This window comes from Colletotrichum siamense (genome assembly GCF_013390195.1).
Source record: "Colletotrichum siamense strain Cg363 chromosome Unknown KSG_Cg363_contig15, whole genome shotgun sequence".
Taxonomy (NCBI): domain Eukaryota; kingdom Fungi; phylum Ascomycota; class Sordariomycetes; order Glomerellales; family Glomerellaceae; genus Colletotrichum; species Colletotrichum siamense.
In genome coordinates this window covers 309,540-322,653 of record NW_023501028.1, presented here as the reverse complement: position 1 = coordinate 322,653, position 13,114 = coordinate 309,540, and the positions used below count along the sequence as shown (strand labels likewise).

At 54.5% G+C, this 13,114-nt stretch overlaps 3 protein-coding genes across 3 annotated transcripts; 2 read left to right on the top strand and 1 right to left on the bottom strand.

Moving 5' to 3' along the window:
* Nucleotides 1-205: 205 nt before the first annotated feature.
* On the top strand, nucleotides 206-2,888 carry CGCS363_v015080 (uncharacterized protein; the record flags this gene model as incomplete). The annotated part of the gene is made up of 2 exons (XM_036646929.1): nucleotides 206-1,774; nucleotides 1,824-2,888. 2 exons carry the CDS (start codon nucleotides 206-208, stop codon nucleotides 2,886-2,888), a joined length of 2,634 nt encoding a protein of 877 aa, XP_036487857.1.
* Nucleotides 2,889-8,301: 5,413 nt separating this feature from the next.
* CGCS363_v015079 (uncharacterized protein) lies at nucleotides 8,302-9,388 on the bottom strand (the record flags this gene model as incomplete). Its single annotated transcript, XM_036646928.1, has 2 exons — nucleotides 8,302-8,607; nucleotides 8,708-9,388. 2 exons carry the CDS (start codon nucleotides 9,386-9,388, stop codon nucleotides 8,302-8,304), a joined length of 987 nt encoding a protein of 328 aa, XP_036487853.1.
* A 442-nt stretch (nucleotides 9,389-9,830) lies between these two features.
* CGCS363_v015078 (uncharacterized protein) lies at nucleotides 9,831-11,359 on the top strand (the record flags this gene model as incomplete). The annotated part of the gene is made up of 2 exons (XM_036646927.1): nucleotides 9,831-10,969; nucleotides 11,035-11,359. 2 exons carry the CDS (start codon nucleotides 9,831-9,833, stop codon nucleotides 11,357-11,359), a joined length of 1,464 nt encoding a protein of 487 aa, XP_036487854.1.
* Nucleotides 11,360-13,114: the final 1,755 nt, after the last annotated feature.

Genomic DNA, 13,114 nt, shown 5'->3' with positions numbered 1-13,114 from the left:
CATTTCGTTATCACATTTGACGGAAAATGTCTCCCCGCTACTACTGCTCGTGATCTCAACCTTCAACCCATCACCATCTCTTTCCGCCCTCGCGTGCAACGTGCCATAGCATCACTCTTTGTACTCCAAACGTCTCTCGTTCATCTTCCATCCATACAGGCCCGTTCGACTATCGGAATCACCGCTATCGCGACTTACTTACAGAATGGCTCCCGAAGGGACGGTGCTCCGAACTCTGCGACCTCGACCACCACCACCACCACTACGACAGACAATCCCATCCATTGGCTCTGGATCGCCAGAATCCTCGAAAGACAGCGCCGAGATCGCCACAGATGATGACGCCAGGGCGAGTTTGGACGCCGCAAAGGAGCCCAATCCGAATTTACCATACCACAGATTTTTCGCTGAGGTGACCGACACAAACCCCAGGCCCGGTCGTAAGACGTCCAAGCTTGTCAACGAACAGCTGGCAGCCATAACAACACCTGACCGCACTCTCGTTGCCGAGAAGACCATCGCAAACCTTCCTTTGATAAAAAGGGCTACTCGCGCTGTTGCCGACAGCAGGCCCGAGAGTGCGGTCCCGACCCAGAACTTGGGAAAGGCCCGCCGCTACGAGGAGACCCTAGATACCGCCTGGGGTGGCAGAGCCTGGCTGCCGCCGCCATTGTTCAGCCGCATCCGCTCTGGAAAAGTTGGCCGGGCTGAGACCAAGCTGTCAATCAATTCACTCAGTTACATGGCCACTCTGGTCCGTCTGTGCCGCGAAGCCGACATCGATGTGCGCACGTGGTACGACGAGGGCGGACTCCTCCGCGAGGCCGCCGTGCTCTGTCATGGCCAGCCAATTCGGTGGACGAAAGCAGTCCCAAAACGCGCCGTACAACTTCTCCGCGAGCGGGGTGGGGCGACCTCTTCCGCTTCTCAAGATCAAAACCGCGAGTCTACGGCCAACGACGAGGTCGCTCGGCATGCAGCAGCAGCAGCAGCAGACCACAGCAGCGACGACGAGAGTCTTGGAAGCACAAGCATGAATTTAGCGACAACTCCGTTGCGCCAAGTCTACTGTTCTCCTTTGTACGGGCCGAACCAGGTTTCCGTGATTCATCACGAGTATATCCGCGCATCCACCGTCAGCCCCATGCAAGATCGCGACTACGACGACGATTTCAGCAACTTTGACACCGACGACGATGAGCCCCTCTTCACCAACATCGGAAACGACGGGGACGGCGTAGAATCCGTCATGGAAGTCGCTGATGCTGTCCAAGACGACGATGCCGAGTCAGCGGCAGAAGCCAACCACGTTGTCGGCGACTCCCCCGTCGGAAATCCATCGGAGGAAGCTTACATCCCGATACTGGAAAATCTGCCCATCGCATTCAAGGCTCTCCCAAAAGCAGTCAATCAACTGAGTCATAGGGATCGGTTGACTGACGACAGCATACAAGTGCTCCAACTCGTCCTACTAAACTCGATGGTCCCGGAACCGAGAATCCTCGTCGTTGACCCTCTCTACTTGCAACCCGCAGGTAGACTTCCCGCACGTCTACCGTCGACTCTCCAGAGCAGACGCAAAGACCGAATCGTGACTGTGGTTCACCAAAGACGCTTGCAGCACTGGACTCTCCTCGACATTTGCTTCGCCGACCGTTACGTCCGCAGCTACGATTCCATCTCATCGTCGGGCGCCTCGCCGGATGTCAAAGAGGCGGTTGTTCCCTGGCTGTCGCTACACGTCCCAGGACCTGACTTTTCCTTTTCAACACCAGTGAGTGCTTGTCGCTTATTATCGGTTTTCGTAGCTAACAATGCGACAGAGATGCCCTCAACAGGATGACGATACCAGCTGCGGCGCTTTTGCTCTGCTGGGGATGCAACACCTCCTTGCGGGCAACCTCACCTTGGCGGATCTCGATGTCAAAAGTGGAAAGCACGCTCGCGAGATCCTTCTCCGGACAGCTTTAGCAAAGCCGCCGATTCACTCTAAAGTCCCTCATTGGCGTGTACAAGTCAGCACCGGTCTCTCGCCTTCGCAGACACAATCGCCCGCCACAGTGCCTCGCCCTCCACAACGTGACTCCGACACGCTTGCAAATCCGAATCAATGCCTGAAGTCGGTGCCGACTGAATATTTGGGCCGGAGATTAGATGCTGAATCTGGGGCGGCGACGACACCGACTCTGAAGATCAGTCTTCGACGCAGGCGATCCCAACACAGCGGCAGCGGAGACGAGGAAAGCAGTCCCCTCAGGAAACGCTGCAGAAGCAAAGGAAACGAGTATCCGCCCAACTTAGCTACTTTCGTCCGCACTGCACCCGCTCTTGACCGACGCGCAAAATTGGACGCTCTCATGAAAGAAATAGCAGCTTTGGAAGAACCCTCGCCGTCGGAGCAAGAGAGCGAGAAGGACATCCATAGGTGTAGAGTTGACTTGGAAGCAGCGAGGGCACGGTCGGTGGGAGCTGCAGAGGCTCTCGGGGCCCTGACCAAGGCACTAAGCAATGAACGCACGTCGCAGGCGGAGTCCGAGTCAAGCTACGAACAGATGGCGAAGTGGGCGGAAAATGTCCTACAGGCCTCCTCTCAGATAACGCAGCGAGGTGCCGAGCACAGCAACACCACTTCATGCCAAGACGCGTTCCAAAAGACCAAAGAAGCACACCAGCTCTTCGTCGAAAATTCCATATGCCGCGCAAAGATGGAGGTTGATGCAGCGAATAAAAAGGTCCAAGAGGCTGAGGATGCTGTCGCTGAGCAGCGTCAGGTGGTCGTCAGGGCGGAGCAAGGTGTTATCGACGCGGAGACGCTACTTGGCAACGCCGAGTTGTCGCTCAGGAACTATCAAGACTACAAGAAACTTCGAGGCGCGCTTGCAGCATGAAGTGAGACGAGCGCGTTCGGTGTTGGACGTTTTTCTGTCTTGGCGCATGAATCATTAGAAGTTTGCAGCCTTCTCTTGGACGTGTAGTTTGTCGTTCGATTATCCCTATACAAATCGCAGAATTCCAAGATTGCCACTCGTATTCTCCCAACCTTGAGGTTTTCCAAGCGTTCGTGTCAGTCCGGGCTGGCCTCGGAATCTCAGACACCAACAGGATTGGTGTTACTACCAATTTTGCACCGCATCTAACCATCCAAAATTCCATTGCCACAGAGGGAGTCGTCTTATCGGTCTTCAATCTCTAGCACTTGGCTGGGTGGTGTCTGAGGTACTGGGTTGTCGACGTGGGTGGGTGGGGTAGACTTCCGGGGGGCATGCCACCTGGGCAGAATCTCTGCATCACACTAGTGGGATGCCGATGGCGGGGCACAAATTCCCAGGCGGTATTTGTGGGACCTTGGTGGTCTGGTTCACTGATACCAGTGATGTGACTGGCCATCCTTAGGATACCGCTGGTATCGTAAGGGCAGGCCAATCAGAGGGACCGTAGCGGAAAGTACCCACTGGCGGAAAAAAAGCCAGAATACCAGCACCTTGGTGGTCTGGCGAAAAAGAATGCCAGAACGCTCCAGTGACGTAGTGTTCTGGCGAAAAGTCGCCATTACCTTGGTGGTCTGACGGAGGCCAGCACTTGATGATTGCTGTCAGGGGCACTAAGCAAGGGACACAGTGCACAGACTTCACGTCGCCTTTCGTCCTGGCGAACATCATCACCAACGCCCATCATTTCGTGACTTTGCCGCAGCTACACAGAGAAAGCCCGAGGATCATTCCAAGCCCGATCCTTCATGCCAAAGCATCGTCCAAGTCCAGTCGGTCTTCCTAAGGTCCACTTCGGATCGCCTCTTCGAAGCTTCACAGGCCGGAAAAGGTGGGCCGCTCCTGGACGCATGTGCACCCCTGAATGCTTGCCGTCCCAACTTCAACTGCGGATTGGGACCTGCCCTGCGCCCTGCTTCTCCTGCCCAATGTCGCTTATGATTCCCGCAGGCCACTGCTCTCCTTCCCAATGTCGCTTACGATTTCTGCATGTGACTGCTCGACACCATGTCTGCATCTGCCAGCGGAAGGCAGCAACGCGGCGGACCTGACCCCTCAACATGAGTATCGGCCGGTGCTGCGAACCACGTCTGCCTTTCCATCCCCCCATCCATCTCCCATCCATCCACCCTGATTTCCATCCATTCTTGTCCAACCATCCGAATAGGTTTCCATCAATTCTTGTCCATCCAACTCCATGTCGCCGCCTACTGGCACACCCTTTTGACTGCCGCATGACCCTGACGGGGAAACATGTGAGGCCCAGGATGGCTCGCAGAGAAACCTCTATGGCCAACCTTTGGGGTATTGCCGCTGACCTGGTCCCCAAGTCCATCTTCGTCGTCAGCGAAGACAGTCCGCGCACACGACATTTTCCTCGCAGGATCCGTGCAGCCGCAATCTCAGAGCTCCCAATCTCAACCTCGTCACCTCACACGACTGCTTCGTCGCTCTGATTACTGCTGACCTGGTCCCCAAGTCGAACTTCATCTTCAGCGAAGACAGTACGCTTGCGGGGGGCAGCTCCCTCTCCCACACCACCATTGTTCGGCAGCGAATGTCAGCTTTATTTTTCAATTTCCCATGCAACAGGTGCCATGAAATTCTTCCAATGGGTACGTGGCTGCAGCGTTGATTCCACTGCCTCTTTGTCGTCTAAGAACCAAAAACAGGCCACACGGCTACCTTGTACCAAGGCGACAAACCACTCGCGTTTAGCGGCGAGAGCGAGCCTTGAGGAGCATATGACGTGCCTTTCAGACCTGGCTCTGTTTGATTCGACAGCAGCGACTTCGAATACAACCGCAGGTGACGGGCCCTGTTCCAGGACGACCATCGAATGTATCTTTCAGGCCTGATAATGTTCGACTTGAAGACGGCACATTGGACCCAGCCGCAGGTGATGGGCTGCATTTGGCGGAGAGAACGAGCATTGGGCGTATCTTTCAGACCTGATCATTTTCGAATTGGGACCGCATACGCGCACAGCCGAAGGTGACGGGTCCCGGTCCGAAAGGACGAGCAAGGCATACCGCTGCTCTCCACGAAGTATCGGACACTCGACACCATCTCTTGAGTCGTTGACCCTGAACTTCCTGCGTCGCATTGTCGGTGTGGTGGGAGATGTCATCACGCCCAGTCAACAAGGTGCGCCTCCAGGCGGCAAACTGCGAAGGAAAATTTAGAAGGGAAGAAGAATACCCCGCCCGCCCTACTGCAAACACTACCCAAATTGCGAGCCGCTATCGTTGTGGAGAAGGAGGCGGCGCCTGAGGTCTCCAAGCTGGCTCGTCCTGCCTCATCGGCTCAGCCAGCTCAGCAGAAGCTGTCAATCTCCGCCGAGCGGTTGGAGGCCCTGGTAGAGAAGAAGGTTAGATTGCCTGTCTTCGCGGATTCCTCAGATCTTGCTGGCAAGACCCAACAGGATGGACAAGTGGGCTGGGCATGGCTGGGTGGGTGAAATTACCAGATTACCATATGGTAATTGGTGACTAAGCACCGGTCGGCAACATTGACGGCGCCCAGATGGATAGCAGCCTCTGGGAGTCCGCTCGGTATCCCCCAGGTTCACCATACACTGCGAAGCTACTGGACTGGGCACTGAATGAGGTGCTTTTGCTGCTTCTTCTCTTGCTGTGAGAACCTCTAGTGTGTGGGCTCGGAACTTCCTCACCATCCCCCAGGTTCACCATTCTGGACGCACCGTGTAACAGGCACGCGCAACACACCGGTACAGCTCGGCATGGATCCTGTTAGGAAATCTCCTTCCATGGTAGCCCGGTTGCCTCTGGGAATCCGCTCGGTATCCCCCGCGTTCACCCGTCTGATCGCACCGTGTAACAAGCACGCGGAATGCGTCGGCGCATTCCGCCACAGATCCTATCAGGAAGAGGCAAGGGAGGGGAGAGAATAGAGGTAGAGACTAGCTCGCATGACAGGTTTCGCGCATCCTTTTGGCCAAGCATACGGAGTAGTAAATAGCGTGGAACAATCATTTATTTGTCAAATGTGCTCTTTCTTGTGATTGCTGATTTATTTCATTTGTTCTTCGCGTTGTCATCGAGTTTTGCTACCCGGGCAGTGCCCCCCATAACTTCAATTGTAGCGCATTCCATATTTCGGTCTGATGATAGACAACGATGACAATAATAGTGACAACGATAGTGATGAAAACGACAGGGACGAGGACGGCGACAGGGACAAGGACGACGACAAGGGCGACGATAGCAGGCAGACAAAAAGATCAGTTGCCTGAATACAGGAAATCAAGGGGATCTTGGTAGGATTTACGGATTACATGCGTGTAGCAGGCACTGCCCGGGCAGCAAATCTCTTGTCATCAGCCCTTGGTCGTCCACATTGCTCTCTTCAATCTTCTCTGGAGGACTCTTAGCCACTCCTGACCCGACAGCGAATTGACGCGTTGGCGTAGCCCGCTGGTCAAAATGTTCTGTCAGGGTTTGGGGCCTTCACCGTCTGGCCGGTCGCACTACGAGCGTTGTGGAGAGGAATGCCGTCGCTTGAATTTTTTTCACGGTTGTCGGTCCCCTCCCAAACGCGTCGATATTGCACGCTCCGCTTGGAGGCGGGATCTTCTTCGTGTTCAAGTAATCCCAATGCCCAGCCCAGTCTCCATGAACCTTTCCATGGGGGTTGAAATCACTGGTGAAAGGAAATGATTTTTATGCCTCGGTCAGTTTTCTGTATCCAGATGCAGATGCAATTAGAGGTGGAGGCGGAGGGATTGAAGCTGCGTGAAGTGGCTTGATTTCTGTAGCTGCGAGGGCCGGGCGCACCTGGCTGGAGACTGGGGATTCGGGCCGGCATTTGGGCGCCGGATTCAGTGATGCTCTGGTCGTCTCCTCTTCCTCCCCAGAGGCTTCACAGCAAGACCTAATGTGCCTGACACCTTCATGGACATGTGCTGACTCAGATGTCCATGTTGACTGCATCCCACAGATTCGCAACACCCAAACCTCGTGGACTTAAAGGCCACCAACTGAGCAGTTCATGCGCTTAAAGTGTGCGGACAAGCCGGCTGCTCAGCCTGAGCAACACACCGCGGCATTTCGACAAATACGTTCAGGAACCACCGCATGCCACCCAGAACGGCTGAGCACCAGATCTTCAGCATCGCAGGCGAACAGATCCAGCGCGGCGACATATTCATCTGGCAGCGCATGCGGTCCAAGACGTATCCTCCGCCAACATCGGCCCCGCCCTATCCATCTACTTTCATCAGACGATGACCTGGGTGCATCCCAGGATACGTTGTCGCCAACTGCGAATCCCGCTTCTAACTCTAGGCAATTTCAGTGACACAGATCCAGCCACATTTCATCCACATGCTCGGGTATTCCTTCTCACCCGTCTCCGGCTTCGATCAACGTGGTTTGGGATTTGAGGTCTTGGATGAGATTGCTCAACGCAGAGCGACTGAATGCTGAAAATCAAGCAAATAGAAAGCATCTTATATATTCCTCAAGTTGATGTGAAATCAGCAAAACGGTGGGAACCACGTCGTCTAGCAGCACCGGCAACGTGAAGCTCCTCGTGGGTGTAGCTGTCAGCTGGCCACAGCTTGGCTGGAGATCGTATTGCCAATAGCAACAAGTCATCGTTGTCCCGCATGGCGACAGGAAACCGCAACACTCCGGCTTGCGTCTCCGCCACGCTGAGGGCAAATAGTAGTAATCCAGCTGAGACAGACAGCTGGGCTGGGCTGAAACTACGGCTCTGAAGTGTATACAACAGTCGCTTGCCATGAGAATTGGCCCGGAGCCAAGGCCATGTCAGCTGGAAAGAGACGAGTCAAGAGCGTCTACGTCAAGGACCAGGAAGACGCTGCGCTGTCCATCTGGCTGACGGACGAGCTTTGGCTCGGGGAGAGCGACATCGTCGCCTGCCTCGCTGCCATGCTTCGCTCAGGGGATTGCTGAATGAGGCGCCTTCGATCTTGACAGCGGTGGTTTGAAGCGGCGGTGCGGATGGCGACAAAGCGATTCCAAACCGAGAAAGGACCCTTTGCTCAACTGAACAGGGCCGTCGCACAGAGACAAGAGCAAGATCGAGTGGAGAATCACAGTGAGATCAATGTCTGTTTCAAACCAGATTCGAATTCCATGACGCCAAGTAATGCCTACAGGGGTATCATCCACATGTCCATGAACCAACAACGCCACATTGCTGCCAGAAGACCTTGGCTGCTCCAAAGAAAAACCAAAATACAAACGGAAACACCGAACCACAGCCAGAGAGTCAGGTCCGCTCGACGGCCTGAACCAGCCTGGCACCTGGACGAACTCTTCGTGACCTACCCAGACCGCGAAGAAGACGGAGACCCACCGTCATCTCCACAGTCGCTTGCTGTCTCCGAACCCTCATCCTTGGGGAAAAGCTCCTCCGACGGCGTAGCTTGGTGGGAGGCGAAGCGGAAGCGAAGCCACGAAATCACTTGCAGCCAATCGCCGTAGCCAGCTTCGGATGTGATCTTGTCCAGAGAAAGAGTGTCTCTCGTCGTGATGTACAAATTGGGACTGTTGGGACCGTCGTGATCGTTTGGATCGATTCGCATCTGGAGAACTCGGAGCGTGGTGGTTGTGAACATGAGGAGGGTGGCCTACGACGTGGGGAAAGAGCAAGTCAGCACGCGCTCAAACAGAAACACTGAGGAATCCAGGGAGTAGAGGGTAGAGAGAGTCCTGCGGAGACGAACTTACCGCGATGGGTGTATTGAGAGGCTTGCCGCTCATTGCGTGGCAGACAAGGGTGACCAGGCAAAGAAGCTCGCTTCGTCTGTATGGAAGATGCGCGGGAAGCGGATCGCAGGAGTCGTCGAAGGCAATGCAGCCGACGGATCTGCAGCCGTTGGGGCCTTCACCTTTCGCCTGAAGCAAGGCCGTCGCCTTCCAACGCCAAGTCTGGTAATCTGGATACGCCTCTCCCTTGGCGAGCAAACGCTCCATCGGGTTATCCCAATTGAGGGGGCTTGGACGGGCGGACGAGTCTGGGGGAGGTTTTGCAGCCGGCTGGGGGTCGTCGGCAGTTGGTCGCGCCAGGAGGGTTGCCATCTCGGAGAAATGCGTGGCCCATTCGAGGGCGGTGCGGTTTGCGTCCCAAGGCAGCTTCTGGGGGGGACGCAGGGCTGGATTGCGGTCGGCAGTGCTGCGGTCGAGATGGGGAGATGGAACGGAGGATGCATCTGGTAGCCACCGTGGATGGTCCCGATTCTTTGTCGTGTAGACTCCGAGTTTCTCTAGCATGGGATTGGTGAAGATGGAGTCGTCGTAGCGTTGAATGGCGACAAGTGCTGCGCAGACCTTGCTAGCACAGCGGTTGCTGGCAGAGACATCAGTTGAAGTGCTGCTGCTGTCGCTGTCGCTGGCGGAAACAATGCTCATGGTGAACGGCTGTGCCTGACTGCAGGCAGGAGTTGAGGAAGATGGATGTGAAAGGGAGGGCGCAAGATTGATGCTTGGTGATTGACTGATTAGGGTGGTAGCAAGTGGTTTGTAGGCTTTGCTTTGAGAGTGGCACAGACGCGCTTTGTTTACTTGGAACCAAAAGCACAGACCTGGCAGCATCACACCAGGTAACCAATGTCACCTAGTCACGTGACTGTGAGTGCCTCCCGACCCGCCTTAGTCATCTGAAGGAGGAATGCACTCCAGCCACAGCAGCTGAGTCAGAGGCTCCTCCTGCCTTATGTAACCAGGTTTCTGCTGTTCGTAGTCCGTGCGCTCGTCCCGATTGAGTCCAAAGTGAGGTCGCGATCCCCTCAAACGGTGGTGGATCAATTCAGTCCTATTCAGTCCTCAACTTCTCCGAAGCTGATCACGCTTCATGGCTCCGGTTCCTCGTGACTTGACAGCATGGAAAGCCCAGGTAATTCAGCAGGGCATTGGCAACAAGACACTCGGCGAAATTCAGCGTACATCAGGCTCCAAGATACCCCACAGCGCGTTTCTCCAACTGCGTGCTGTTTGGCTGCCCGACAAGCTCGCCTCGGAAGCGACCAAGAACCTCTATGAGACCGGCCTGATCGGAGACTTCACGGAATTGATCAATACAGTTGTAACACACGGGTTCAGTCAAGCGGACACGTTTCATAACTTTCTCGACGACATCTGTGGCTCGAGCAACACAACCCCAGCCCCGCAATCCGATGAATCCCTTGTGAATGCCCCTGCAATCGAGCCGAAGTTCAGTAGCTTCGTCGTACCCTTGGGCCAGTGGAAGCTGCTTAAGCCTGCTGCGCCGCAACGGGTGGTGGCAATCACGCCGCCTCGTAACGCCATCAAAAACAAAAGCGCCCTGCCGCTCGACTATGATAAACCTCCACTCCCGCCTTCATTCTCGAGAGAGCTGGACCTAGGTGTTGTAGACATCACCAGCTTGGTCATGTCGCAGAAACTCGAAACGCCCTCGAAGGTCCGCGTCAAGGAGAGTCCCGCAATGCCGCTTGAAGATTCACAAGCAGACGGTGCGAGCGCCTCCCCGACTCGTTCGCCTCCTGAATCCCCGGCCTTTTCTTCTGGCGGGGAGAGTGAGTCTGAGCCCATTGCGCAGGTGGCCGGTCGTCCGGAATCATCGTCAACAATATCTCTTCGGAAACCCCGCACAAAGTACGAAGTACAAACGTCCAACTTCTTTTCCAGCTTCTTCTATGCCTTCTTTCCACACTATCTTACCTTCGTGTGGACCCGGTACCTGGAAGTCGTGACCGAGGAAGCCAGTTATCGCTTCGGCGGCAAACATCCGGTTACCTCTGGCACCGCTCCATCTCCTCCCCCCATCTTCATCGCCCGCACCGACGGGGCCTTCTACGAAGTCGGCGATGACGGTTCTCGGAACAAAAGGGGCTTCCTGCCCTTTGAGTTAAAGCCATATTGTCGGGCTGAAAAGCTTGACGCCACATGCCGAGAGGAGACGGCTGAGATGGCTGCCATCATCTACGAGGAATTTGTAATGGACAACCAACAGTGAGTGCCCGGGGATGTTTTCCGTGGATGGCTGGCTGTGTGCGTTTTCACTAACGGCGAAAAAGTCCACCGTCTGACGAGCAAGAAGCCCTCGACAAAACACATCATCGGTTTATGCTTTCGCTGAACCGGGATGAATTCTACATCACGGTCGCAACCTTTACTGGCCATTACATATCGTACATCAGCAGCACTTCCACGCCGTCAAATCCATCGAATCTTGAAGCGAAGCATCTCATCTCCTTCCAGCCTCATGGGCCATTCAATCTGCTCGTCAGGAATCATATGACAATTTTTAGGGAGATAATGCTTTCCATGGCTTTGAAGAAGATCAATCATCGAGGCTCAAAGGGTCAAATAGTGCTTAATGCTTTACAAAGTCGCCGTTGATGGCGTTGTCTAGTGCCCTGAAGGCCTGTGTCATTGCATCGAGAAATGGTTGACTCGGTTGGCAATTTTACATCGACCATGAAAGACAGGGAGAACGAGATGGATGCCTACAGGTCCTGCAAACTGGGGAAGGTTGCAATATGCGGCATAGTACGAGTCGTCATTATCTCTCCTCCGGTGTCCCACTCAGCTGATTCGGCGGCAGTCTTGCCTGCCTAGCCGACTGTGCTTGACCTGGCAATCCGGCTTGACCCATACTATCTTTCAACCAAGCCAACCTGCAGACTCAATTAGCTTTTCCCGGTTCTTTCTCCTCGCATCTTTTCTCGCCAACCAGTCTTATCGGCGGAAACTGATCCTGTTCGATCACGCCAGCGGGAAGAATGTCCTGTTTTGGCTGGCTGTGAGGTCCAACGTTCTGAGAGATTGCGTCAGTGGACGATCGCTTCAGACTGTGTTCGGAGGCAATTCTGCTGCGAGCACTGCTACGGTCGGTGGTTGAAGATGGTGCAGAACGTTTTGCTTCTGCTTGTGGGCGGGGGGGACAGGGTTGTTTGGCTGCCAGAGTCGCACTGATGGATGAGGCGCCTGGACTCATTGCTCACCTAGACACGGTGCGTAAATGAGAGCCACGATTCACGTGTTGAATAACAGTGGCTGCTCCAGAGCCTTCGTTTTCGTTTGGCCGTTACGAGTCCGACAATAACCTCGGTTGATGGGAGTAATATTCCCTCATGTCTGATGTGTGTGGGGATTTGCCCGACGCTTGGCGACTGTGAAAATGCCTGCTATGGCGTTAATCTTGCGTGAAAGATATTATCCTCAGATGATGGCCAAGTTATTTACAAGATGAATGAGACTCAACCAGCCTCCCCTGCAACGGATCTTCGGGCCAAACATCGCTGCTTCCAAATCATTGTGTCCAAGACAATTTCGGCAAAGCTCATCTTTACAACAGCCCGGCGCTGCTGATTCCACGGCCGACTGCTCGTTTACGCCTTTAAAGGATGCCTGCACTAGTATTTGCTGCATCTAGCTGCCGCTACGAGCTAGTATAAATAGCCTTAAGGCCTACCTTAGCTTTCTGTCATAACTCTTTCACGGCGCTTGCCCGACGTAGCAAAGGTTGACTTGCAACAAATACGCCTAATGTCTTGGCAACAGGAACACTCCGTCCTCATGGCTGCCGGTAGAGGATTGGAAATCAATGACGTATCGTGATGCAGTTTTGCTGGAGCTGGCGCTTGGGTTCTGAGTCCGTGTGAATGAAAACAGCTATCTCACACCGAGCCGTTGAAGAGAATTGAATTCTTTGTGGCCCATCGCAAATCGCCAGCGTGCTGCGTTTGGCGCCGAGTCGTGTGGTTGACGTGTCAAAAGCCACAGAACGGTCATGATCATATTTAGCTGAAAGCACAGCACAATCCTCGTGCCGAAACCTGCGCTTCCATCAATTGAATTAGCGCGGGAGATGTTTCTCCAAGAATGAGATGATGATGGGCGCCATGAACCCACCAAGACATTGCCTCGTGTCGAAGCCTCTCCGCTTCAGGTTGAAGCTGAACGGATACAACTATCAGCATATGAGGAGAGTTTAACGACGCACCGGAAGCCCAGGGCAATTGCATTTCCATGATTGCATTTCCTCCGCTGGCTTGCGTTCTTGCTGTTGTGTTGCCCTCCGTATGGGGGCCTTTCGTCCACCCAGCAAGAAGACAGGAAAATAACACCTGGCTTGGTTTCTCGTGTGTTTTC